The sequence below is a fragment of the Microcaecilia unicolor genome, unplaced genomic scaffold, assembly GCF_901765095.1.
Source record: "Microcaecilia unicolor unplaced genomic scaffold, aMicUni1.1, whole genome shotgun sequence".
Taxonomy (NCBI): domain Eukaryota; kingdom Metazoa; phylum Chordata; class Amphibia; order Gymnophiona; family Siphonopidae; genus Microcaecilia; species Microcaecilia unicolor.
The window spans coordinates 68447-96257 of record NW_021963332.1 but is presented as its reverse complement, the minus strand read 5'-3'; the positions used below and the strand labels follow the sequence as shown (position 1 = coordinate 96257).

The following is a 27811-nucleotide window of genomic DNA, read 5'->3' as shown; positions in this document are numbered from 1 at the left end:
AGGGTACACACATGAAGTGGCTGTTACTGAAGCACTGGTAGGTGGTGGTGTAGGAGCAGGGTGCGTACACGGAGCAGTTGTCACTGAAGCAGTCTGGGAGGTGGTGTTGTAGGAGCAGGGTGCGTACATGGAGAGGCCATCACTGAAGCACTCTGGGAGGTGGTGTAGGAGCAGGGTGTGTACACAGCGTAGCTGTCACTGAAGCATTCTGGGAGGTGGTGTGGTAGGAGCAGGGTACACACATGACGTGGCTGTTACTGAAGCACTGGGAGGTGGTGTTGTAGGAGCAGGGTGCTTACACGGAGCAGTTGTCACTGAAGCAGTCTGGGAGATGGTGTTGTAGGAGCAGGATGCGTACATGGAGCAGACAGGTAGAGGAGCTTTGTAATCTCATGGATAACAGCAGAGTTTCCTGTGTCTTGCCTTCCATGAGCGAGAAAAGAGGTCAAAGAGACTATTGGTACAGCTGAAAATACATTACACTAACAATACTTAAAACACTCAAATTCTTCAAATAAGTTATTTTAAACAGCCTGAGTGTACAGAAAGATCTGAAATCCAGGACTGGCCTGTGATCTCCCTTCTGGAACTGGGTAACATGGAAGCTCTGCATATGAAATGCTGAAGAATATTAATAAGTAGCTCTGGAGCTTTTTGCACAGAGAGAGCCAGATCTCGCCGGTTTTCTGGCCTTGTAGTTTCCTCCTGCTCTTTTTGCCTGAATCACAACACTTCATTTGAATTATCAGGGATGCAGCTCCCCTTGAACCTGAGGTACAGCCACTAGCCATGGAATTAGCCACGGCTGTGACTGTCCTCCTCCCCCAGGAAGTAGAACCCTGCCTGTGCACAATGGCTGCCCCTGTCAGGAATTTTACCATGCCAGACCTAGTTCTGTGCAAAGCACCAACAAACAAACACAGGCTTTTTCCCTGATGAAAAAGCTGCAGGACAGGTTTGGGATTTCTTTCTGAGAAAATACACCCAGAGTAAAGCAGGCAGCCACTCATACTTTAGGGCAGTGCCTCCAACCCAGTGCTTGGGACACACCTAGACAGTCAGGTTTTCTGGAGATCCACAGTGAATATACATGAGATAGATCTGCATGCAAATTTTTCTTGTGCATATTCATTGTGTCTATCTTGACAACCTGACTGGCTGAGTGTGCCCCAAGGACCGAGTTGAGACACAGAAATTTTGTTTGGGGTGAAGGCTTTGCAAGGATGTGGCTCTATTTGCATCTTGTTGGTTGACTAATTCTGCCAGAATATTTAAAAGGGGGGAGGGTCACACAACACCACCTCCCAGACTGCTTCAGTGACAACTGTTCCGTGTGCACACCCTGCTCCTACCACACCACCTTCCAGACTGCTTCAGTGATGTAAGGACGAGATGTGCAACTTTTTATGCAAAATTAAATTGATTATGTTTAACTTAATGATCATGAAAATGAAGCAAGGAGGGGGCCCAACTGATTCTCTTGTTCGTGTACCACTGCATCCATTATCTTGCATAGTTTTGGACTCTAGGCTGGTCACAGGAACTGCTGGATTTATTTACATTATCTATTTTATTACGCTTGAAGGAACTAAATCCTATTTCTCTCCATAATGCTTCTTTCTTGGTGAGAAAGGACGGCCACAGATGATTCGTTATGAAAAGTGAATGTGGCAGTTCATGCTGCTCTGATCTGCTATGGCCTTGTCAGGAATAACTTCCTGTTTGAGACAAGAGACTGAGGTCACAGCAGTACACTGCTGGCTACACTAGGCTTAATTACTTCAAAGAGCGCTTTCTAACAGGCCAATGCTCAGAACCTAACACTGGTGCTAGAGGTGTTTAACACCAGTGTTAAACTGCGTACAATGCTCAGAGGGCTCTAATGCCAGAAACAGCACAAATAATATTTAAATGCATGCGAAGGGATGTTAAAGAGGGTCTTGAGGTATTCCCTCTTATGCTCAGAGAAGAGCGCAGGAAAGAACGCTGGAAATCTACCACCAGCTCGGATCTAGCAGTGGGCTGATTGAAGGGAGGGTTTTCACTCTAAAATTGGCTGGTTTTGCTGTACAAGCCTCGAAGCGCCAGTACTGAGCCGGACGAGCCAGGAGGGGCAAAGCCTGAAGCCTGGCTGGGGAACAATCAAAATCTTGCTGCTGGGAAAATTCACAGGATTGTTGCAAGGGAGGTAGAGAATTTAAAAGTGCAGTGATAATAAAATAGTGTATAATCTCACAAAGCTCAGCACGGGCTCCCTGCTCCCTTATTTGACTGTGTGCATGCACCAGGCATGTTCCTCCCCTTACACAGTGCACAAATGATTTGCATAGCATTACAGTGCATTGGGGAGCTGGTTTTCTGTGCTGTTCACTGCAGAACAGGTCTGAGAAGCGGTCCATAACTGTGCAGGATACATACACAGAGGGAGAAGTAGGCACTGAAGCAGTCTGTGCACTGGCTGCTGGACTCTAGCAGATGACATGAAGCTGGTGGGCATCAGAAATGCTATTTTACCCACTTCCAGGCTGGAGATTTTGACAGTCCTGGGTTTGAACTTATATCCCAAAGCAGTGTAGGATCTGTAGTGCCAGATCCTTCCCATTGAAATCAATGCTGCAAGTCCGATAATGCACCAGGATGGGCTGGTTAGAAATCCAGGACTGGGTAACTTTGCAGTAACGGTTAACCATTATTGCAAGAAACTAGGAATTAACTTGCAAAAACTCACTCTACCACTAAACCGTCCCCACGTTTACCAGCCCCTGATGGCTTTGCTTTTATGGCACAACCCACTGTTTCTGCATGTTCAGTGAGACTTTGTAGGCTGGATTATCACAAGATAGGGTTACCATATTTTGTCCCCCCAAAAGGAGGACACATGCCCTGCCCCCACCACACACCCCACCCCACCCCCTTTCATGCCCTCGCTCCGCCCCTTGTCAAATTTTCCCCTCCCCCTGTCACACACCCCGTCACCCCCTCCCCTTACTACTGCCCTGGTGGTCTAGTGACCTCTTCAGGGCAGGAAAAGAGCCCCCTCTTTCCTGCCCGGAGCGCTGCCTTGCATGCATCCTTCCTGTTGATGATCTCAGCGCGATTCAAAATGGTCACCGAGAGTTGAAGTCTCACGAGGTCACTTCAACTCTCGGCGGCCATTTTGAATCAGCGCCGAGATCACCAACAGGAAGGATGCGTGCAGGACAGCACGCCGGGCAGGAAAGAGGGGGCTCTTTCCTGCCCCGAAGGCGGAAGAGGTCACTAGACCACCAGGGCAGTAGTATCTAAGGGAAGGAGAGGCTAGCAATCTGCCCGTTTGTCCGGATTTCTGGACAAACGGGCAGATTGGCAAAACCCGCCTGGTTGCCCGGATATGTCCTCAAAAGAGGACATGTCCGGGTAAATCCGGACATATGGTAACCCTATCACAGGACACCTACGTGGAAAGTCCAGCCAGGCTCTTTATTTTATGAAAGCAGCAAGCTCTCTAAAAACAGGCTCCAAAACCAGCCCAGTAGCAATAAATTCTGATGGACACAGGTTCTCCTGTGCCAGAGGTGGGTAGTAGAAATGCAGGCACATGCTTACACGTATGAAATGCACGCATCGCTCACACTGCAACCCAGCTCTGCCCAAGGAATCCCTATGCAGGTCAGCAAACAGTTTCCGCTCCCTGCACAATGTTACAAGTCTCTCTGCACGTTAAGCAAATGTATAACATTAGAGCTGATAAGTTGATACACTGGCCATACACCATCTTAAGAGCTAAAAGACCTGAATTTGTTCTTTCCACAATCGACACTAAGAATCACTCATCACTGATAGTTGTTCAAGTGCAGTTTGTTTACAATTCTCTGTAGGCAGGGGCATAGCTGCAGCTTGTGGAGATCTCCAGGCTGTGCCAGCTGAATTGCTCCAAAGTCCTTTTCTTCCAGTGTGCAGCTGGCACCATAAGGGACTTCTAAATGATCTCATGAGATCATGGGTGGGGTATGTGGTCCATGAGGTCTCGATGTGCCACTGCACAGTAAGGAGAATGCAGAGTGCTGAAGACTGGAGTTGTGGGCTCTTGGCATTAACTGATGCCATCGTGGGTGAGAGACATGCAGTCAGAGCTTCAGGTTACCCAGGAAGGAGATTTTAGGCCAGTCCTGGATTTTTGCCAACCTCATCCTGATCCATTGTGGAATCTGCAGCACTGATTTTAATGGGTAGAATCAGGGACTACAAATCCCATACTGCTTTGGGAAGCGCTGTATAGTAACTAAGTAAATGTAGTTAGTTACTATACTTAAGTAAGTGTTTTGTCACTTTTACTTGTGAAGTAGTACAGGAAAGATTTGTTATTTTTACTTTTACCAAAGTAATAATTTCACCAGTTTTTACTACTTTTACTGATGCTTCCATTTAAAAGTAAAAGTGGAAAGTGGAAGCAAGATATAAATGATTCCTTGGTTCCTTAGTAAACCAAATGAAACAGCAAAACTTGTCACACAACATGTGGACCATCTCATCTACCTTTTGTTGTTCAGAGAATACAGCCAAGAGAACAGTGCAGTTAGTTGTCTGTGTTCGTTGAACTAATCACTGGTCTCCAGACATACAGAACAGTGATGGGTTCAGTCACTTTGAAGCAGAGATGAAGCTGAAGCTGCTTGCAATTCTTGGTGAACATTTACCACAACAGACTACTGATCATCCCATGGGAAATTTACATTGGGGTAACTGTCCACTGGATTGTTAGAGTCTTCAGAGACGAAGGCTCCTCATCTGGCCGTAAGACATAAACGTTCAACATATTGAAATATTCTTACATCAGTTCTCAAATATAGTCAAACTGAGTTTGTCATCAGATGAAAATTGTTAGAATAACAACAGACAACATTCCAACTTTGTGAAAGCCTTCTCTATAATTGGAGAGCATGACGACGATAACAAAATGAAGATGAAGATGCAATTGATGAGTTACACAGTTATGACAGTGATGATGGTGAAGCATTCTTTGCTTTACGGAAGTCAAGTGTTTCAGATAGATTCCCTTGATCAACACCCTGCAGATTGTCAGAAGACATCAATAGTTTTTCAGCCAGGTCTGATTTGAAGGAACTTTTTTTTATCAGACTGAACACTCCACTTCCTGCCAGTACAGTTGTTGAACCTTTTTAGCTGTGCTGCTTTAATAATGATTCCCAAGTGCACTCGCATGAGTGACAGTCATTTTTAAATGTACTTTTACTAAAAGCAAAGTGGACTTGAGTAGTAGAGCAGTAAAAGTTTGGGATAAAAATGTTAACAATAGTTGCATTCATTACAGTTGAGGTACTTTTACTTTTTACTTAAAAAGTATTGTTTTAGGCAATAACTATTTTACTTTCACATAAGTAAATGTTAAATGTGTTCTTCACTTTATGTTTTACTTAAGTACTTTGACCAATACTGGATTTAGGATACAAGTTTGAAATCAGGACAGGCCAAAAAAGTGTTTGTTCTGGAACTGGGTTAACTTGAAGGGGGGGGGGGGGGGTGGAGAAGGAGACAGGCCTATTGCCATGCCCAAGTTAATCTTGCCCACTTCCTTCAAGTACACTTTCAAAAGCATCATTCCACACTCAGGCCAACCTATTTTAGCAACTGAGATGTGGTGCTGGTGCGTATTGTTACACTGAGTGCTTTGGTGCAATTACAGGTTCTGTTCCTGCTTTTCTTAATCTCATCATATGCGTTTGTGATCCTTCTTTTCCGTTTCTTGGAATGGGAATCCACAGGGATGCACCTAGCAGGATCTGAGATCATCCCCAGTGGAAAAAGGCAAACAGTAAGGTTGGTTCTTCCGCTTTAAAACATGTGAATCACTGCAATATGTTTTATTAGGCTTACAAATTGTGCACGATTCATGGTCCACTGGGGTGGCAGGTTGGGAACTTAAAATAGTGCAAGCAAAAACCAAGCTGGACACCCACCAGGGGGCCAGAGACAAGAAGAGCACATGACTGCATTAAATACAGTACACGTTGCCATCCAGGCCATGTTTGGTATTTTACAGTTCTGCAACATTATCATCCCAAACTGTATGCAACACGCAAGAATTATATTTCTTCCTTTACAAAACAAAATGCAGAGGTGACAGTAATATGAGTGGGCTAATTTCTTTCTGTATGAATGTTGAATGTCAGAGGGTGTCGCAATGACAGTCCTGAAGTGCTGGAGGAAACAAATCGGCATATGTCAGTGTCGCAGAAACCCTGAGAGAGGAGGGGCTCATTTTCAAAGTACAAATACCTACATAATGATGTGGAGGCGTATTTTGAAAGCACAGAGACTTATAAAGTTACAGAGTAACCTACGCTTTAAAAATGGGCCTCCATGAGTACAAGAGCGGCCCATAAACCCCAAAACAGTTCTTGGAGAAGAGAAGGGGTTACGAGCTGAAATCCCCAGACACAGAATTATAAAATGTTCTTTCACTGGACAAAGCCCATGTCTAGAAACGAGATTTCTTGGAGAAGCAGAGCGTAAATGTTCACAAAGGAAATGCTAGAACCAGTGCTGTTCATGTCAAAGAGAAAAGGCAGAGCAGTCACAGGGGCAGCTTGGTGCCCTGACCCTGGACCACTAACATCCCATAGGGCTGTGCTCAAACTGTTCAAGGCCTTATGGGTTGGGCATAAAAAAAAAAAGTGCTTAAAATAATTCTTTACAAAATGTTCCCCATTTTTCCCCCTTAAAAAATAAAAAAGGTGGGGTTTCCTATCTACATGATATGATAAAAATCTCTCTGTATTTACAAAAAGATAACCATCATTGAACAAATGTGAAATAAAATATTGAAAAAGTGAATGACAACTTTAAATAGACATTTGGCTCACAGCATCTGAACAATGGCAAAAGGAACACGCTGTCCTGGTACATTTGTTCACAAGTCATGTGCTACAATAATACACGTCTCACATACATACTTTACACACTCACTACTGGCAGGATATATCAGAAGTTTGATAAAGCTTTGGAACTTTTATCACTGCGTGAAGAGCAGGAGATTCTGAACTGGTACCGCTGAGTTAACTAAAAAGGTGTTTCATACCACCATCATTCTCTGGATTCCTAAGTTTTAGATTCAATTACTCCTTTGTCAAAATCCACACTCAAGGCACGTTTCAATCTGGTACAGCAGCTAGTTCCCTGCCCCCAAGGGCTTACAATCTAAGCTTTGTACCTGAAGTAATGGAGGGTGAAGTGACTTACCCAAGGTCACAAGGAGCAACGGTGGAATTTGAACTCTGGCTTTCCTCGTTCTCAGCTCGCTGCTCCTCATAATTCTGTCTGTTATATCACAATAACCAGTATACTCTCATATATATCAAATGCGCACGCGCACGCGTACGCACACACACACACACACACGCACATACATATATACAGACACGTGGATTCGTGCGGCTGATGTGTGCAGCCAGTCACCCTGGCCTTCTGGTATTTGAATGGCTGTAGAGGCCAGTGTTAGGAGTGCGAAAGCTTTCGTGAGTGTTGCATTTTAAAACAGTACCTCACTGACTGGAGGGAAAGAGAGAGGAAAACAGCTGTAGGCACATTATCCCATATTTCTACAGTGTCGTGTCTAAACGTTTGTGCTGGTCTTGGAGGAGTCTGTGCATCAGTCAGTCAGTCTGTCTTTCTTTGAATACTGTTCAGTGGGTTCCAGAAGCATCTTTGCCCCCTTGGCACTCCCTTTTCTCCTCCTCTTCTTCCCTGATGGGCTGAATTTGTTCCACCTCTGGCTCTTCTTCAGTGGCCTTCTTCCACATACTGTGGTTCTCCAGCAGATGCTGCGTAATCTGACAAAACACTTTTCTCCTCTTGAAACTTTTCTTTCCTGTAAGAGACACCCCAGCAATCAACCAACCGATGTTCAGAGGCACTACTATTACTATTTAGCATTTCTATAGCGCTACAAGGCGTACGCAGCACTGCACAAACATAGAAGAAAGACAGTCCCTGCTCAAAGAGCTTACAATCTAATAGGGGAGAAAAGAGAATTCTGACAAGGGCAGAGGGAAGCAATGGAGAGAAGACCAGGAACTGGAACGAAGGACTGGAAAGCTAATTGGGTCAGTTTGGTTCTATTTGCCAAATGTCCAAATTCAGTGGCAAGTGAATGAAGCATTAACAGTAATTAGCTGAATGGCCCAGGGAAGTAGGAAGTAAAAAGAAAGCTGAGTGTTGCAGGAGGACACAGATAGGATGGGCCACCTACTTGGTGATGATTCTGAATTCTCTGATATTTCTTCTTCTGTTGCATCTTCTTCATGTTCATCTGTGTCCCCAGACTCATCACTCTCTTCCACCCACCTCCCTGGCATCAGGCCTGCTGAATCATAGGAGTGGCAGAGCGGTCCCACAATGTGAGAGATGAAAGATTCTTGGAGCTTTGCTAATTGAGGAGCAGACCGGTCCATGAAAGGGCTTATTGGAAGACCAAGACTCAATTCTTCATCACCCTGGAGATCAGACAAAAGGTTTTTCAGAACATGTCATCGTAAATGTTAGTGATACAGGATTTTTAAAATACCCAGTTTAAATGGTGGTTTTTTTTAAACATTGAAGCGAGTTTCTCAGTATTGTGACCTTCTTGAGTGGAGCTGTGCATGAATGGTAGGTATAAGCGAAGCAGCCCAATCTTTGAAAAAACTGCGGGTCAACGTAGAGACCTACTTTGGACTTGTTACTAATGTATTACTTCTCATTTACATGCCTAAGATGTAGCAAAATTTACAAAATAGTAGTGGAGCAGATTGAGCAGGTAGGATGAGTTCAAGGAGAATTATAGCTGGGATGTAGTTATTCTAATAACATTTAAGGATCAAAAACCCTATCTGGTGTGTACTGGAATTAGCTCTATTCTTCTTTATACCAGTTCTACAAATATAATTACATTTCAATTCTTTCTCTAAAAAAGTTTTATTAAATAATTTATGATGCTCACTATATGAGAAGTGCCAACCACCTTATTTTATATATTTTTTGTTTTTTTTCACTGGCTCTCCAACTCTCAACCTCAGGGCACCAGTACCCTACCTCCTTATACTGTATCCTAATGTATCCTAACATGATGTTGAGAGTTGTAGAGCCAGTGAAAAAAATCCTTCAGGAAATGGAAGAAGGATCCGACTGAAAATAATAAGCATAAGGAATGGCAAGTCAAATGTAAAGCGCTGATAAGGAAGGCAGAGAGAGACTTTGAAAAAAAGATTGCGTTGGAGGCAAAAACATGTGGAGGGGCATAATCGAAAGGGACATCCAAGTTTTGATGAGGACGTCCTCACAAAACGTCCTGATGCAATGGTGGGGAAACCCCGTATTATCAAAAGAAGATGGATGTCCATCTTTTGTTTCGATAATACGGTCAGGGACGTCCAAATCTTAAAATTTTGGTCATCCTTAGAGATGGTTGTCCCTAGACTTGGTCGTTTTTGATTTTTGGCGATTTTCGAAACCAAGGACGTCCATCTCAGAAACGACCAAATGCAAGCCACTTGGTTGTGGGAGGAGCCAGCATTTGTAGTGCACTGGTCCCCCTGACATGCCAGGACACCAACCGGGGACCCTAAGGGGCACTGCAGTGCACTTCATAAATTGCACCCAGGAACATAGCTCCCTTACCTTGTGTGCTGAGCCCCACAACCCCCCCCCCCCCCCCCACTACCCACAACTGTACACCACTACCATACACCTTACAGGTGAAGGGGGGCACCTAGATGTGGGTACAGTGGGTTTATGGTGGGTTTTGGAGGGCTCGCTGTTTCCTCCACAAATGTAACGGGTAGGGAGGGGGTATAGTCCTGGGTCCGCCTGCACCCACTAAAACTGCTCCAGGGACCTGCATACTGCTGAGGCTGGCAAAAAATATTTTGAAAGATATTTTTTGAGGGTGGGAGGGGGTTAGTGACCACTGGGGGGGCGTAACGGGAGGTCATCCCCGATTCCCTCTGGTGGCCATTTGGTCATTTTGGGCACCTTTTTGTGCCTTGGCAGTGAGAAAAACACGACCAGGTAAAGTCGTCCAAGTGGTCATTTTACTATTGTTATGCTGTTAACAAAACTGTAAGTTTTATGTTAAACTGTATCTGCTGTACAGCACCTTGGGTGAATCTCTTCATAAAGGTGGTTAATACATAAAAATAAATAAAAGTCACACTGTGTTGTTCTCTTTTTTATAGGGTTACAATCTGTGTTGGAGATACAATATAGCACCCACCTGCTCATAGAACTCATTCACTATACCCTCTGTCCACTGCAAATGCAAGTCTTTGCATTTTGCAGGTCCGTTGATGTCGGCCAACTTAATACACATTTGGCAAATTAGTAGACGATCATTCTCATTAGACCAGTCTATACCAGGACCCACATCATCATTCACCTGCAAGACATAAGAGAACACCATACACCACAGGGCCAAAACTCAAACTTCCAGCATCCCAATTCTTCATATACTGAACAAGTGAGCAACAGAGAGGATTTATCCTGAGATAACAAAGTCCTTCCATGGATACATATTGAAGAGAATCCAGATATCAAAGAGCAATTACTAGTTAAGGGTCTCTTTTACTAAGCCACGTACACGCACCAAATTGGAGTTACCGGCCCGTTACCACATGGCCCTTGCGGTAATTTCGATTTTGGCGCGCGTCCGCTACATGCGTCTGAAAAATATTTTTTATTTTCTGACGCTCAGCAGCTACACGCGTCAAGTGCAGTTTGACGTGCGTAGACCATTACCGCCCGGTTACAGCGTGACACCTTACCATTAGGTCAATGGCTTGCGGTAAGGTCTCAGACCCAAAATGGATGCGCGGCAATTTTCATTTTGCCGCACGTCCATTTTCGTTAAAAAAAGGCATTTTTTGTAGGTGTGCTAAAAAATAATTCTGCGCGTGCCCAAAACACGCATCTACGCTACTGCAGGCCATTTTTCAGCGCACCTTAGTAAAATGACCCCTAAGGTTCCACAGATCATTCCAAGGGAAACTCCAGTCCTATGTGCTCTGCAAGCTATCTCTGGGGTCTTCACTCTGCCTGATTGCAGATGATCTCCAGGGGATCCTACCCTCATACCTGCTCCATTGGATTCTTCAGAATCTGTAGTCTTTCCCAAAGTAAGTGGAATACCTGATCACTCTTGTCTCTTCTATTCAACAGCCAGCATTTCAGCCTGAAACAGCCATTTGTACTTAAACAAGCACATGTGTTTTGTAGCTGGTCTTGTCTTTTATGAAGCTCAGTCACCAGATCAAATGCCCCAATCTAATGTCCCGCTCTTCACTTCCATTGCAAACGTAGAAACAGAAAAGTAAAGTAGAGAAACTCCATCCATAGCACTACACCACTGAGCTAATAACACAATCAGATATACATTCTTTTTTCAGCAAAAGTCCCAGAAATGTTTGTCTTTTCAAAGGTGCATTCTGTATCGGGTTCTGTTGCACTGCAACTACCTTAGCTAGACAAAGGACATGCATAACGCTTCCTACCTTTGCATTGAATTCAGCCAAAAAATCAAAGTGTTTCTTTAAGTCAGTAGCAAGAATTGCTTCAATGACCAGGAAACGGAAACGTTTGAACTCCACGTGGTCTAAATTCACTAAGAAGTTGTATTCTGGTCGGGTCATGAATAGATTCCAGGCTGCAGCAGCGTGATGGTTCTCCAACACCGAGCGATCATTATAAAGCACCGCCTGGGGGAGGGGGAGGGAAAAGCAATCAGTGTACAACAAGGCAAAAATCTCTGTTTGAATTTGTGATAGAGCCACATTGTCAGTATTTGGGGCAATTCTGGATGCCACACCTCTAAAAAGATACAGTGCAATTAGAAAGTGTTCAGAGATAGAGGTATATAAAATAATGAGTGGAGTGGAACCAGGGGCGTATCTGAACTTCAACGGTAGGGGGGGCCAGAGCCGAGGAGAGGGGGCACATTTTAGCCCCCCCCCCCCCGCTGAAGACGAAGACGACGACGCCACCACTCCCCCCCCGCCCGACTACTTTAAACCCCCCCTCCTCCCGCCGTCGCGCCTCACCTCCCTTTGCTGGCGGGGGCTGGCCCGCCAGCCGAAGTCTCCGTCCTTCCTTCCGTCACTCTGCCGTCATGCCTCACTTCCCTTTGCTGGTGGGGGACCCCAACCCCCGCCAGCCGAAGTCTCCGTCCTTCCTTCCTTCCTTCGTTTGGGTTTGGTGGTTTCTGACGTCCTGCACGCTGCACGTTGTACGTGCGTGCGTGCAGGACATCAGAAACCACCAATCTCAAACAAAGGAAGGAAGGAAGGACGGAGACTTCGGCTGGCGGGGGTTGGGGTCCCCCACCAGCAAAGGGAGGTGAGGTGCAACAGCGGAGTGACGGCAGGAGGAAGGGGGTTGAGAGCGTCATTGGTAAGGGGGTCCAGGGGCAAATCTGCGGGGGCCAGGCCCCTGTGGCCCCATAGCAGATATGCCCCTGAGTGGAACAGGTGGATGTGAAGCGTCTGTTCACGCTTTCCAAAAATACTAGGACTAGGGGGCATGCGATGAAACTACAGTGTAGTAAATTTAAAACAAATTGGAGAAAATATTTCTTCACCCAATGCGTAATTAAACTCTGGAATTCGTTGCCGGAGAACGTGGTGAAGGCGGTTAGCTTAGCAGAGTTTAAAACGGGGTTAGACGGTTTCCTAAAGGACAAGTCCATAAACCACTACTAAATGGATTTGGGAAAAATCCACAATTCCAGGAATAACATGTATAGAATGTTTGTACGTTTAGGAAGCTTGCCAGGTGCCCTTGGCCTGGATTGGCCGCTGTCGTGGACAGGATGCTGGGCTCGATGGACCCTTGGTCTTTTCCCAGTGTGACATTACTTATGTACTTATGAAGGGTGACCAAAATGATTAAGGGGCTGGAACAAATCTCATAGGGGAGAAGGCTAAAGAGGTTAGGGCTGGGAGAACAGACCGCTGAGGGAAGATCTGATTGAAGTCTATACGAGCATGAGTGGAATAGAATCAGTTTCTCTATTTATTTCTAAAAAATAAATAAGACCCAATGTTTTTCCCAAGGCAATAAATATACAGATGTAACAAAAAACCCCAAACCAATTAAATAAGATCTCTCAGAGCAGCTCTAGTCCAACTCTTACTTTTACTGGGGGATAAAGCTGCCACATCCTTTAAAGTCTAAACATAACATTCACAGATATAAACATATAAAAGATATGCTTCTCACAGGAACTTCTGTAATGGCTGAAATGATTTAGGCTAATAGGAACAAGTTCCATGAAACTAACAGAGCAGATTTTAAACAAATTGGAGAACGTATTTCCATGAAACACACAATTAACCTGCACAATTCTTTACTGGAAGCCAGGTTCAGAAACCGGAAATACAGGGCTTGTCCCCTCCTCCAGCTTCTAGGAGTGAAGAACACAGAAAGGACCTTTCATATTGGGCCCTGTTGGGCACCTCAAAGCGTTCTGGACTGGCCATTGCTGGTGATAGAATGATGGGTTGACGGACCATCGATCTGACCCACCTTGGCACATCTTAGGTTCTGAGGGACTGATAACCATGAAGCATGGAGGGACATTTTCAAAACAACATCCAAGTCAGAATTGGGACGTCCTGCTGATAACATCAAAAAAAAAAAAAACCCCTGTCCATCTCACAGACCTTTTCGAACAGGAAAAATGTTGGGATTTCCTGTTCGACAATACGTGAGAAGGATGTTCTTGTGCTGAAAACATCCATTTTCCAAACTGAAATGTCCAAAATCTGAACGCCAAAAAAGCAGGCTCAAAAACGTCAGTCTGGCATCTTTTGTACAAAAATGGCCACACAGATATCCCTGCAGAGCAAAGAGGCAGACTTTAAACAACGGGACCAAGGTACAAACCTCACCTTAATTCCTTTATATGCAGTAAACCCAGTAAGCGAGGTAAGAATGGCAGGAGGGCGCCAGTATGCATGCCAACCCAGTAAGCGAGGTAAGAATGGCAGGAGGGCGCCGACCTCTGGAGGGCGTCGCCGCACCATGCTTACCCTCGCTGCTTACCTCTGGACCCTGACAGCAGCCCTGCTCCGGTACCCGCACCGTCTTCCTTGCCTTTTCCACCACCGCCCACCCCCCGCTTAGCCTGCCCTCAGCTCCCCGACCTTCGTGCAGTGGCCGCCCGGTGTTTAAACCTTTTTAAGTTGCAGCGACGGCTCACCTCCGCTCCAGCCTTTCACTTCTCGCTCAGTGTCCCACCCTCGCGGAAACAGGAAATACCTCATCAGAAGAAGGCGGGACACTGAGCGAGAAGCAAGAAGGGAAAGGCTGGAGCGGAGGTGAGCCGTCGCTGCAACTTAAAAAGGTTTAAACGCCGGGCGGCCACTGCACGAAGGTCGGGGAGCTGAGGGCGGGTAGGGGCGCAAACTAATAGGCTGCAGGGGGTGCCAGAAACCCTAGGCCCAGCCCTGTTTATATGATATTGTGAGGCTTCCAAGAACAGATAAAACCTACTGTACCTAAAGGTCCACCACTGCAATAGTCATCAACTTGCAGGTGTCTTATAAATATAAATTCAGGTACAATAGGTATTTGTATGTTGCAGGAGGGCTGACATATTTGTATAGAAATAACAGAGTTAACGTGGGAATTACACTTAGGTCCCACTGCACTGACCACTAGGCTACTTCTTACACTTGCTTGCTGCTCTATTAGGAATGGCTATAATACCCGAAGATGTCATAGAGCCTGGTATCCACTGTCATTTTCACTTCTTAGGGGGTGGGGCGGGGGTTAGTAACCACTGAGAGATGAAGGAGGGGGTCATGCCTTCACCCCTCCAGTGCTCAGCTTCTCTATCAGGGCACCTTTTTGTACCCTGGATGTGATTGAAACAGGTCTAGATAAAAATGTCCCTTTTTTCGACTTGGACACTTCTTCCTGTTTCATTATCACTGAAAGACATCCCAATTTTGAGCCCATCCTAGTCCTGTCCACCTCCAGCTCACCCCTTCGCTATTTGGACAAACTGTAACATAAAATGTCTAAATTCTGCCTTTGAAAAACTGCAATTTGGATGTTCAGCAGATGGCTGATTTTGGGCCATTTTGAGATGTCCACCTACTTTGAAAATGATCGCCATAGTCTGGGACAGTAAGATCAGTAGTGATCTTCTGATGCTGCAAACATTTTACACAGGTCCTTTTGGTTTGATTTGACATAAGAATTTCTAACACTACGCTGGTGTTCACAGATATTTTAGACTCCTGAAGCAGGCCATTAAACCGAAACATGGCCTGTGTAGGGTCCTTCATTGTTGTAATAAAGAACTGTTTTAATCCCTAGAGTGCATACATAAGTATTGCCATACTGGGACAGACCAAAGGTCCATCGAGCCCAGCATCCTCTTTCCAACAGTGGTCAATCCAGGTCACAAATACCTGGCAAGATCCCAAAAAAGTACAAAACATTTTATACTGCTTATCCCTGAAATAGTGGATTTTCCCCACGTCCATTTAATAATGGTCTATGGACTTTTCCTTTAGGAAGCCGTCCAAACCTTTTTAAAACTCTGCTAAGCTAACCGCCTTTACCACATTCTCTGCCAACGAATTCCAGAGTTTAATTTACTACTTTGTAGCTTCATTGCATGCCCCCTAGTCCTAGTATTTTTGGAAAGCTTAAACAGACGCTTCACGTCTACCTGTTCAACTCCACTCATTATTTTATGACTATCTTGTCAATCTGAGTTGTTCCTTTCTAAATTCGTTTTATTCTTTGATTTTGTAAACCACTACGATCTTCTGATAGAAGTGGCAGTATATTAATCACTACAATAAACATAAACTAACATTTCCTGTATTTTTCTTCTCTCTGCTGTGTGGTTTCCCTGGATTATTTTGTGGAGTTTGGACTTGCTGTCTTGTTTTTACCGTTTAGTTTTCAACCACTCGTACATGTGCTCAAAGCTTGGATTAATTACACTCCGCACATATTTTAGTAATCATCAGCTGACACATATGAGCTCATTATGGGAGCTCAGTGACTGAGGAAATATCACATTGAATCTTGCACGAGTGCGGGAGAGTATAAGTGGCTAAGAATACAACTGCTCACCTGTGGTGCACTGGTTGCCACAAGAAAGGCGTTGGTCCTGCCTGGGTGGTCATAATCGTGCATCGCTGCGGCCACATACAAAGCCATAAGCTCCAGGGCCGGGATGTTTCCAGCAAGGCTGCCATACTTCTCGTCCGAGGCCGTGCACATCTTGGAGAAGACGTAAGCCATGTGGCCATGGGTGATGCCACTATCGGAATCTGAACAGGGGGAAGAACTGCAGTAAAACAGCAGGAGACAGCACAGAACCAGAAAACTTACAGATGACAGGACCTTTAACTTGCATAAGTGTGAAAGTTAAAAAGTCTGCATAGGGAAAACTGCATGAGGCTAAAAAAATTTGCAGTAATCTGTTCGTGATTGAGTTCAAAATTCCCCAAGCTGGTCTAAATATCCAGGCTTTACGCCAATGACTGGACTTAGCCGACCTACCTGCTGCGGGCTGAGTATCGGTCGGCATGTAAGTTACCAGCCCTGCTCCATACCTAGTTTTTGGCTTTGCTGTACGGTTAACAAATATAAGTGGGACAAATGCTACAGAACATCTGTCAGTTTGTGCCGACACCCACCCTGCTGCTCCTCTATAACTTTTCCAGGTCCTGCTCCCGTCTCTCCACAACAGGCCTTCCAGATTCCCCTCCCAACGCCGCTCCAGTGCTTGCAGACTCTCCGTATAGAGGCGGCACCCAGGTTCCGTAATAAAATCCTAACATAAGACAGCACCCGTGTACTGCATTTAGCTACCCAATAGCAAGTGAAAATGTGCAGCTTAAATGCGGCAACTCGGTGTATAACTTACTATGTTCTGGACGTTACATGCGTGACTGGGAGCTCCGCCCATGCTCTGGACACATGTTCACCCCTTGCATTTATGCACTAAGGGGTCTTTCACAAAGGCTACAGACACCCATTGGAATATATGGGCGTCTCTAATGTTTAGCGCACACTAAAAACACCAGCACACCTTTGTAAAAAGGACCCCTAAGTAAGCTGCACTGCTCAGCGCCGACCTCGTACTTATGTGTGAAGTGTACATTCATGCGCGTAGGGAGCTAGGATTTTATCATTGCAGTAGGCAAATGGCACTTACTTCAGCAATGAACTTTGCTTCCTGTAGCCCTTCTTTTGGCCGACTGCACTTCCTTTCTTGTGCTTCACTTACATTTAAGCACTAATGTTACACAATGTGGCTTTTAAAACCCAGGCTGATTGCTGGCAGTGAACACCGATCCCCTTAGCACTGATTCTCCGGGGCTCCCTAACTTGAATGTCTGGCCTGCCATTTTGGTTCATCAGTCCGTAGGGAAGAAAGAGAAACTGCTGCACGTCACAAACTTTCTGCACTGCTCGGCCTCTGGCCTCTCTATGTTCTCTTGCTTCTTTGACTTCCAGCTCACTTACAATTGGCTTCTCCTGGGCTGTTTTTCCTCTATTTTAAACCCTCTGCCCCTCATGTCAGAGAAAGTCCTACTCCGAGCATCAGCTCCTACAGCAGTGCCTGGTATCAACCGTTTGGCTAGCAGCAAATCCATTTACCATTGCGGAATCTTAGCACGAGGCAATGATTCAGCAAAGAGGAATCCACAGCAAGATGGAGGAGCCCTCAAATTGCAGTGACTTTCATGTCAGATTTTATGTAATCAGACTCAGCAAATAACACATTTGTACCCACCTGCCTCCCCCCCCCCCCCCATTTAGGTCAACTAAAACCAGCCACAGCTGATCTCTGCTCCCCTTCCCCAGCAATACAGCTGACAACAGCTATATCTGCCCACATAGGAGCCGACTCTGTGGGTGCTGTGGGTGCTTCAGCACCCCCAATATTGAGAATATTCCTTGTATGTATCCAAGGAAGGATTATTTCCACTGGGCTTAGCACCCCCAATAATTTTGAAAAGTTGGCTCCTATTGCCCATCGCAAAGTCTGGACACAGCTCAGAATGGACATGGCCGGCTGACCTATTACTAAGGAGAATGACATACCTGAGTCACTCGCTGATCCATGCTCATTGCTGACTGTGATGAGGCCTGGGATGGCCTGGGTGCTAAGGTACCAGACGGCATGCAGCACATCTGTGGCATGGATCCTGTTGTGATCTGTGGCCAATATAAAACATGACACATTCTGGTGAGCAATGGGATGGTGTAACAGCAAGGATGGAACTTCTTCTATGGCCAAACTCACCTCCTCTATAAATGTACAATGCTCTCACTTCAATCCCAAACCTTTTCTTCCCACACAATCCCAACATACATCAAATACAGCCCTTCAAACAAAGGGGATGGGATTTAATATACCACCTTTCTGTGATTACATTCAAAGTGTTTTACATATTATATACAGGTACTTATTTGTACCTGGAGCAATGGAGGGTTAAGTGACTTGCCCAGAGCACAAGGAGCTGCAGTGGGACTTGAACCCAGTTTCCAAGGATCAAAGTCTGCTGCAGTAACCACTAGGCTACTTCTCCACTAGCAACATTCCATGTAGAATCTGAGATTTTATTTATTTTAGTTACATTTGTACCCCGCGCTTTCCCACTCATGGCAGGCTCAATGCGGCTTACATATACAGGTACTTATTTGTACCTGGGGCAATGGAGGGTTAAGTGACTTGCCCAGAGTCACAAGGAGCTGTGCCTGAAGTGGGAATCAAACTCAGTTCCTCAGGACCAGAGTCCACCACCCTAACCACTAGGCCACTCCTCCACTAGTAGCAACATTTCTGAATCTCAAATCTCCATTCCTTGAGATTCCAGAATCTTGCTATCCTTTGAGGTTCTACATGGAATGTTACTACTCCTTGAGATTGTGCCTGGAATCTTGTTAATGGGACTTGATATACCTCCTTTCTGTGGGTTTTGCAATTACATTCAAAGCAGTTTACACAGTATATACAGGTACTTATTTGTACCTGGGGCAATGGAGGGTTAAGTGACTTGCCCAGAGTCACAAGGAGCTGCAGTGGGAATCGAACTCAGTTCCCTAGGATCAAAGTCCGCTGCACTAACCACTAGGCTACTCCTCCACTCATTCCACCAATAAGAGCCAACCTCATCAGTGATGTCACAATGGCTTGATTGCCCAATACTTGGCTCACTTCTGATATTGTGATGTCATAAGGGAAAGGGGGAAAGGGAAATGGGACTTGATATACTGCCTTTCTGAGGTTTTTGCAACTACATTCAAAGCAATTTACCTATATTCAGGTATTTATTTTGTACCAGGGGCAATGGAGGGTTAAGTGACTTGCCCAGAGTCACAAGGAGCTGCAGTGGGAATCAAACCCAGTTCCCCAGGATCAAAGTCCACTGCACAAACCACTAGGCCACTCTCCTACTACAGACACCTCTTCTGTGACACCGTCTTCACATGAAGTCAGTGCAAACACTATGAACAAAACTACAAGTTTCTTGCAGCAGCAAGGGGTAAAGTCTGAGGTAATTAAGTAACACATTTGCATACATTTGTATATTAAATAATGTAAATGTGTATTTTTACTTTATGAACCTAAATCATTTTCTGATATTTCTTGTGTGTGCACATTGTTCATTTTATGGGGAAAAGCATCTTTGTGATTAGGGGTAAGAAGTGAGGGGGACGGAGAATAGAAATGGGAGAGAGATGGATAAGATATCTCAGGGGGAGGGGCAGAAAGATGCCCCTTATACATTCCCTTCACTCACACATCCCATAACCCTCTTCAGTCCTCTCATTCACTCAGTTCACAACCCCTTCACAATCTCCTCACTCATACACTAACCTCTTCCATTTGCCAAAACCCTCTCCTCACCACTTTCTGACCTCAAATTTTGGTGCTGTGGCCAAGTGCCTTTGGCAGCACCTCTTCCTCTATTCTCAGTGCCATAGAAAACCAGAGCGAGTTAATCATATCAACACACCGACTCTGAAAGCAGAGAGGAGGCAGCTTGATATGTTATGTTGCCTCAGTCTTTGTACTAATGTTAAACCAGACTGGGGATCAGTGTAGAATGGGGGGAATGCGTAGGCCACAAACTTATCCTGTCTTCTGGAGAACAGGGAATTTCAAGAGACCAGAGGCATGGGGGAGGAAGCTCACGTATCAGAGGGCAGCTGTTCTGTTCAAGAGGAAGTTGTATCAATTGCACATTCTTCTCCCTCTGGAATCAGGACATATATCATTGGCCCTCAGATTCTCCTAAGCCAGGGCACCAGTCATTGACGTTAGAGTGCCGTCCACATTATGATGGTGTGGCGATATTAATAGTACTGCCTCCTAATGTTAAGGAGTGGAGGTGGGCCTGGAGCTCTTCTTTCTGGTGCTGTTTGTGGTTCTCTGCATGTTTTTGCAGGTTGTAGTATTCTGAGATTCTGTGCTGGGCTCCAGGTTAACTGTCAGCTGTCTGCTCCATTTCTATAAAGTCAGTAGAGGTTTAATGAAAGTCCAGTCCATGGTTGTGATTTAGTCTAATTCCAGAAAACTGCATACCCAGGCTCACCCACTAGGGGGCAGCAAAGTCTGTACTTACAAGGAATATCTCGGTAGCCATTCTCCAGAGCATGAAAATAGTTCATGAACTCTCTCACTGGAATTTTAAATGTTTCAAAAAGCCCCATGTCCTCAAAAAGCCTGTAGGAAACCTAGAGAAAAAGAGACATTTACATTATACTAAGAGGAGCACAACGTGGAAGACTCTTCCTGGGCTTTGTGTTGAATCAGTTTTCTTAAAGTCACAAAGGAACACAAACAGAACAACATAATAAATTCTAGCAGATAACGGGCCCATCCAATCCGAAAACATTGACTCTTTCCCTTAGATTTTCTAGAATTTGAACAGATTTCCATTGCCTAAACCTAATAAATAAAAATAAAACAAAGAAAAAAAAAATAAGATGATACCTTTTTTATTGGACTAACTTAATATATTTTTGTGATGAGCTTTCAAAGGCAATACCTTCTTCAGGTCAGAAACGGGCAAAGCCTGACAAATATCAGAATATGTAAATGACACAAAGAACCATTCCAATGACAGTCTCATGAGGAAAGGTAGGGATGAAAGTGAGAAACTGCGAGGGAGGTGAATGTAGGGATCAGGGGTGCACCGAGCACTTAGAGGCTAATAGCGTCAGTTACGCTCCTGATGGCAGCTGGGTGTGAGCATTTGCACCAGCCATTGAGTGTAAAGTTAGGTGCGTATCCTAATATTTTGTACTAGAAATTAAGCACACAATTGTCGTTATAGAATTCAGGCTTAGAACACATACTTTAGGTGCCTACCGTTTGAGAATTACCCCCACACTGCGCCTCTACCTTTCCCTCTGAGACTGTCATTGGAACACTTTTATGTTTGGGTCATATATCCTGATAGTCATCATCTTTTGCTCATTTCTGATCTGAAGACGAAGGTATTGCCTTTGAAAGCTCATCACAAAAATGTATTGTTAGTCCAATAAAATCTTCTTCTTTTTGTTTTATTTCTGTTTATTAGCTTTAAAGGTGGACTAACATGGCTACCACACTATTTTCTCCATTGCCTAAACCAAAATCAGGTCTCTATCACACCTCCCAACTGGTCTCTCAACTTTGCTCTCTGTACCGCCATGCCTAGCAATTGTCCCAAGCATGCACCCCTTTGTCAAGCCTTCTGTTACCCCCACCAACCCCCAGATTTTAAACTAGAACCTGGGGAAAAGCCAACAGTCACTCAGGAGCGAGAGGCTTGGAGAGGCAAATACAAGCCAAGAGCCTTCAAAGGGCAGAGCAGAGTAAAGATGGCAAATTATCCCTGTGAAATACTAAGCAGGTTGTAGATACAAACAAAAAACACACTTTGAAGTGTCTGTATACAAGTGCTAGAAGCCTAAAAATTAAGACAGGAGAGTTAGAGTATATAGCACTAAATGAAGAGGGAGATATAAGAGGCATCTCACAGACCTGGTGGTGCTGGAGGATAATCAGGGTTCAAATTATATTGCATGATAGGGTGGATCAAATTTGCAGAGAGGTGGCACTAAAAGAGGGCACTGAGTGAAACAGAATAAACAGGAATCCTTATGGACAGAAATTCCAGTTGTGAAGGGAAGGAGAACAGTGGCTATGATGCCATTTGCCTGGCAAGAACAAACAGACAAGATGAAATTAAAAGAGAAATTAGGGAAGTAAAACAAAAAAGGCAACACTATACTAAAGGGTGATTTCAGTTCCCCACTATTGACTGGATAACTGCCACATTAGGAAATGTAGGGAGGTAAGAGATGAAATAAATGACTGTTTTGTGAAGCAACTGGTTCAGGAACTGTCAAGAGCGGGAGCTATTTTAGATCAGAACTTGGTGTGAGAGGTAAAGGTGTTGGGTCTGCTTGGCAACGGTGATCACAGCAGAACCAAATCTGAGTTAAAAATTGGACTGAAGGCAGTGGCATTCCTGGGGGGGGGCGGTGGGTGCGGTCCGCCCCGGCTGCACGCCACTGGGAGGGTGCCGCGCGCGCCTGTCCTCCGTTCTTTCCATGCTTCTTCTCTGCCCCCGAACAGGTTACTTCCTGTTCTGGGGCAGAGAAGAAGCATGGAATGAACGGAGGACAGGCGCGCGCGACACCCCCCCCCCCCCCAGCGGCATGCACCCGGGGGTTTCTTTCGTGGGGGGGGCGTCCTTTCGCCTGGGGGGGGGGGTCACGCTGCATCGGGGGGGCGCTGCACCCGGGGTGGGGTGGGGTGCATCGGTGATCCGCCTCAGGTGTCAGCCCCCCTAGGAACGCCACTGACCGAAGGCACTAAGGAAATCTACCATGTCAGCATTTATCTTTGTTAAGGGCAACTAAGCCAATTATGGCAATTAGCTACGAACACAGCAGAATTTAGGAAGAGGCTTAAGACGTTTCTGTTTTCACTTGCCTATTCCAGCTCTTAGGGTGAGGTAAATATTTTATGTCATCAGGTAAATGATATACTGACACTCTGTAATAATATTGTATTAATTGTTTCGTTCTTCTAGCTTGTGATACTGTAATTGTATCATAAGAAAATTTTTAATAAACATACACATAAAATGAGGAAAATGGTTAAAAAAAACTAAAGAAAGCAGCTACAAAGGTTAGGACATTGTTTAAAAATATTATCTTAGAGGAAAGAAGGCAGATTGACTTCTGGGGACTGACTGAGGTGGGGAAGAGAAAAGCTGGTGGGGATTGGTTGAAGGGGGTAGGTGAAGAGTGGTGGGGATGAACTAGGGTTCCTTGAACTTTTTGAAGGTTAATATGGAGTCCATACAACCAAAAAGGTTGGGAACCTCTGCCCTAACTGCTACATTTCAACATATTTTTCTATGTTGTAGCAGCTGGAACGGTCTCTCCCATAGAAATACATTGGACCATTTTTTCAGACTCTATTTCTCTGGAACACCTAGGCTCGTCTGATCAATTTTAAAACGTGATGTGTCTTTCCCCTTGATGAGACCTCATCTTCAATACTGTGTGCTCCAATTTTTTAAAGGAGAGATATCAGAGGAACACCTAGGCTCGTCTGATCAATTTTAAAACGTGATGTGTCTTTCCCCTTGATGAGACCTCATCTTCAATACTGTGTGCTCCAATTTTTTAAAGGAGAGATATCAGAAAATGGCCGCAGAATTGGTGTCACACGATGAGACTTCAGAACTTAAGTAGGTATATCTTAGTAGCAGTAGTTATGAAACAAAGCTCAAAGGAAGCCTACTCCAAAGTAACATCAGAAAACAGTTTCAGAATGGGGGTTGAATGATGTTAGTTACAGAAAAAGGGTGAATGCTGTCTGGAATAGCTTTCCCAGGAGAAGTGGTGAAAGCAAAGCTAGTAACGGAATTCATAAATGCCTGAGACAGCCATAGAGGATCCTTCACTCATTATAAGCCTCCTTGAATCTCATTTAGTGACAAGTGGGATATAAATGAGAGATGAAGGGAAAGGCAGAGGTCAAGATCAGAAGGGTCTTATCTGTCGTCAGATTTGTCAGTTCCTTTTGACTTCAAAATTCCCATTCAGTAACAAATGATTATTTAGGACTGGATTCAGTAAATGGTGCACACACTTTATAGGATCAAGCTTACTGCCAATTCCACACCAAACGTTTAGGCACGCTGGACTTAGGCCTGGTAAAACCAGGTGTAAATCCTAGCGCCAAACCTGGCCACCCTCCAGCCGTATTCTGTATATCCATGAGTAACTTTCTGGAATGCCCGTGGCCACGCCCCCTTTTCAGATACACACCATAAAAGTTAGGCACTGAGCTGTATAAATTCACGCACAGCCAGATGCGTGTGCAAATCCTAATTGGCTCCCAATTATTGCTAGTTAAGGGCTTGTTACTCAATTAAGTTGCATATCTAGAATCCAGGGGTTACTGTCCTGGTCTAAGGCAGCATTCCCAGTGTTCAGCAATCTTGAAGGAATCATACTCATGCAAAATTGACAGTATGCACATGTCAAAGCCTCTTATGAAATTACCTCATGCATGAAAGCACACATGACCAGAAAACGCATACGTTCATGCAACCTGGAACAGGTTTTGGGCGGAGGGCTAATGGAGTCAATGACTATGTTTTAGGTGTGATTCCTGCAGGATCTGTGCCTGGTATTTCATAAAGACACATAGCCATGTATGTGTTTTTGTAAACTAGGGGCCTTCTCACCAGTGGCGTAGCTACCTGGGGCCACGGGGGCCTGGGACCCCCCAGATTTGGCCCTGGGCCCTGCCGACCCTTTCGACCCCCCCTTCCCACCGCCGCCATCGAGTACCTGTACTGGCGGGGGTCCCCGACCCCTGCCAGCCGAAGTCCTCTTCTGCCGGTCTCTGGGCTGGCGCGTTGCTGCAGCTAATGTGGAAGCCTAGGATTCTGTTTCTGTGTGAGTTGTCCTGACATCCTGCACGTTGAACCTGCAGGACATCAGGACGACTCACACAGAAGAAACAGAATCCTAGGCTTCCACATCAGCTGCAGCAACACAGCGGCCCGGAGACCGGCTGAGGAGGACTTCGGCTGGCGGGGGTTGGGGACCCCCCCAGCACAGGTACCTGACAGTGGCGGCGGCGGGGTCTCGGGGGAGGGTTGGCTGTGGAGGGAAGGGGGGGGTCGAAAGGGGAGGGGCACCGGGGGTGTATGTCAAAGGTGGCAGGGGGGTCCACGGCACGGGGGGGGGGGGGGCTAAAATGTGCCCCCTCACCTCGGGCTCTGGCCCTCCCTGCCGCCGAAGTCTGGCTATGCCCCTGCTTCTCACCCTTTCAGTCTAGGTGTCCTTTTCTGCATGCAACTTCACATGTGGGTGTTCATCCCTCAAACCCTCTACTTACCTGACTGAGGATACGACCACATTTCTTTCCCGTCTTTTCCACCAAATCAAAGATGGGGAAGTTCCAGGTGTTCAGCTCCTTCATGACTGGGCCTAAGTCTTCCATGACTAGAGGCTCTGGTGCAAGGATGGGCTTGTCCTGTGAGGAGGAGGAGTGGGAAGATCTCATGCCAGAGGCCCCGGAAACCTTAGGTTAACACTGTATGATACGGTCTTTCATGTCACCTTTTCTTTTCTTTCCTTTGTCCCTTCATTTCATTTTTTTTCCTGAGGATTGAAGGTGGCTTTGCTTCCTAACAGGTGCTATGCTGACATTTCATGCAGCTCAGAAGAGAACATTTTCAGTCCTTATCCCCACACACACAAGAGACCTCATCACAGTGGGACCTAAGTGAGCAATGAGTAGGTAACTGAGCAGCCATAGGCCTCACTGTCTGTATTATTCGTATTTGGTCATCATAATTTCTGACCTTGACAATGCAGCTGCAAAACTTCCTGTGTGTGATTTATATCCTTTTAATTGTACAGTATCTTCTCATGACAGTGTAACTAACTATTAAACCTGACCCCCGTACCAGAATAACTCCTGTACAGTGTCCAGACTACAGAACATTCCCAGTCTAGCACTTCCTCTGAGGTGGGCCACAGGTCACCCTCAGAAAGCTAAGACTATAGGACCAGGCAGAGCAATTCCAAGAACCCATGAAAGTGTGAAGCTCACGTACTTTGTGGGTTTCTAGACTCTATGCATTAATTAAAAAAAAATTCCAACAAATTTCTTGAATGCAGCTTACATATAACATAGCAGTCTCCCTTCTGAGCATATAAACGAGGGTAACAGATCACCTTCTTGGCATGGGGGAGGTAAACAAGTCACCTATTCCCTTGTTCCGTCCCCCTTCCTCCCTCAGGCTCTCTAGTTTGTTGATGCTAAGATGATGCAAAACATAGGTTGGGACATGGTGTTGGCGGCCAACTCATTCCATGGCCTATGAAGTAGACTTCTGACTGTAAAGCAGTTCAACACCTCTGTTTGAAATTAGAAATTCTCTGAGCTGCTGAAACTGCTAGCATTCAGCTCAGCCTGGTTCCTGGCAGCTAACAAAATCCAAGTCTTTGAATTATCCTGCTTTTTAAAATAGATGAAGGCTCAGCTACTGAATAATGTGCATTGATGCAGAGTTCAGTTGGTCTAGAGCAGGCCACACACCACCTCTCCCTCCATAAAGCAGGAAGAACGTGGTGAAGGCGGTTAGCCTGGCAGAGTTTAAAAAGGGATTAGACGGTTTCCTAAAGGACAAATCCATAAACTACTACTAAATGGACTTGGGAAAAATCCACAATTCCAGGAATAACATGTATAGGATGTTTGTATGTTTGGGAAGTTTGCCAGGTGCCCTTGGCCTGGATTGGCCGCTGTCGTGGACAGGATTCTGGGCTCGATGGACCCTTGGCCTTTTCCCAGTGTGGCATTACTTATGTACTCTCGCACTGAGGATATGTCTCCAAGTGCTGCCCGGGAGGGAAAGGTTAGGACAGCTGTTGTAGTTGGTGATTCGATCATTAGGCATATAGATAGCTGGGTGGCTGGTGGATGTGAGGATCGCCTGGTGACTTGCCTGCCTGGTGCGAAGGTGGCGGACCTCACGCGTCACCTAGATAGGATTTTAGATAGTGCTGGGGAGGAGTCTGCTGTCTTGGTACATGTGGGTACCAATGACATAGGAAAATGTGGGAGAGAGGTTCTGGAAGCCAAATTTAGGCTCTTAGGTAGAAAGCTGAAATCCAGATCCTCTAGGGTAGCATTTTCTGAAATGCTACCTGTTCCACGTGCAGGGCCCAAGAGACAGGCAGAGCTCCAGAGTCTCAATGCGTGGATGAGACGATGGTGCAGGGAGGAGGGTTTTAGATTTGTTAGGAACTGGGCAACATTCTGGGGAAGGGGGAGCCTATTCCGAAAGGATGGGCTCCACCTTAACCAGGGTGGGACCAGGCTGCTGGCGTCGGCATTTAAAAAGGAGATAGAGCAGCTTTTAAACTAGAAATGGGGGGAAGGCCGACAGTCGCTCAAAAGCGCATGGTTCGGGAAAAGGTATCTTGCAAAGATACCTCACAAACAGGGAAGATAGGGTTTCTGGATAGTGAGGTTACACAACAGACCGTGGTAAGCCAGGTGCCCTCAAATACAACTAAAGATCAGACAAAAGATGTCAAATCAATAGTGTCAGGTACTAAGCATCATGCAAATAAGAACAACAAACATACTCTGAAATGTCTATATGCAAATGCTAGGAGTCTAAGAAATAAGATGGGAGAGTTGGAATATATTGCACTAAATGAAAAATTGGATATAATAGGCATTACTGAGACCTGGTGGAAGGAGGAT

General features: G+C 45.4%; 1 protein-coding gene across 3 annotated transcripts in view; it reads right to left on the bottom strand.

Annotated features, from left to right (window-relative positions):
• Positions 1–5836: 5836 nt before the first annotated feature.
• The window catches only part of LOC115459201 (cGMP-inhibited 3',5'-cyclic phosphodiesterase A-like), a 68159-nt gene continuing 46184 nt past the window's right edge, over positions 5837–27811 (bottom strand). For 2 of the 3 annotated variants that reach the window (XM_030189062.1, XM_030189063.1), the window contains exons 8-15: positions 25427–25564; positions 20634–20745; positions 18106–18219; positions 16123–16322; positions 11523–11726; positions 10250–10411; positions 8249–8492; positions 5837–7867 (exon numbers count right to left, since the gene is read on the bottom strand). In XM_030189062.1, coding sequence (XP_030044922.1) covers positions 7683–7867; positions 8249–8492; positions 10250–10411; positions 11523–11726; positions 16123–16322; positions 18106–18219; positions 20634–20745; positions 25427–25564 — 1359 coding nt within the window. In that variant the 3' untranslated portion in view covers positions 5837–7682. The remainder of the gene's footprint in view (positions 7868–8248; positions 8493–10249; positions 10412–11522; positions 11727–16122; positions 16323–18105; positions 18220–20633; positions 20746–25426; positions 25565–27811) is intronic. The other variant, XM_030189064.1, reaches the window with a different exon arrangement.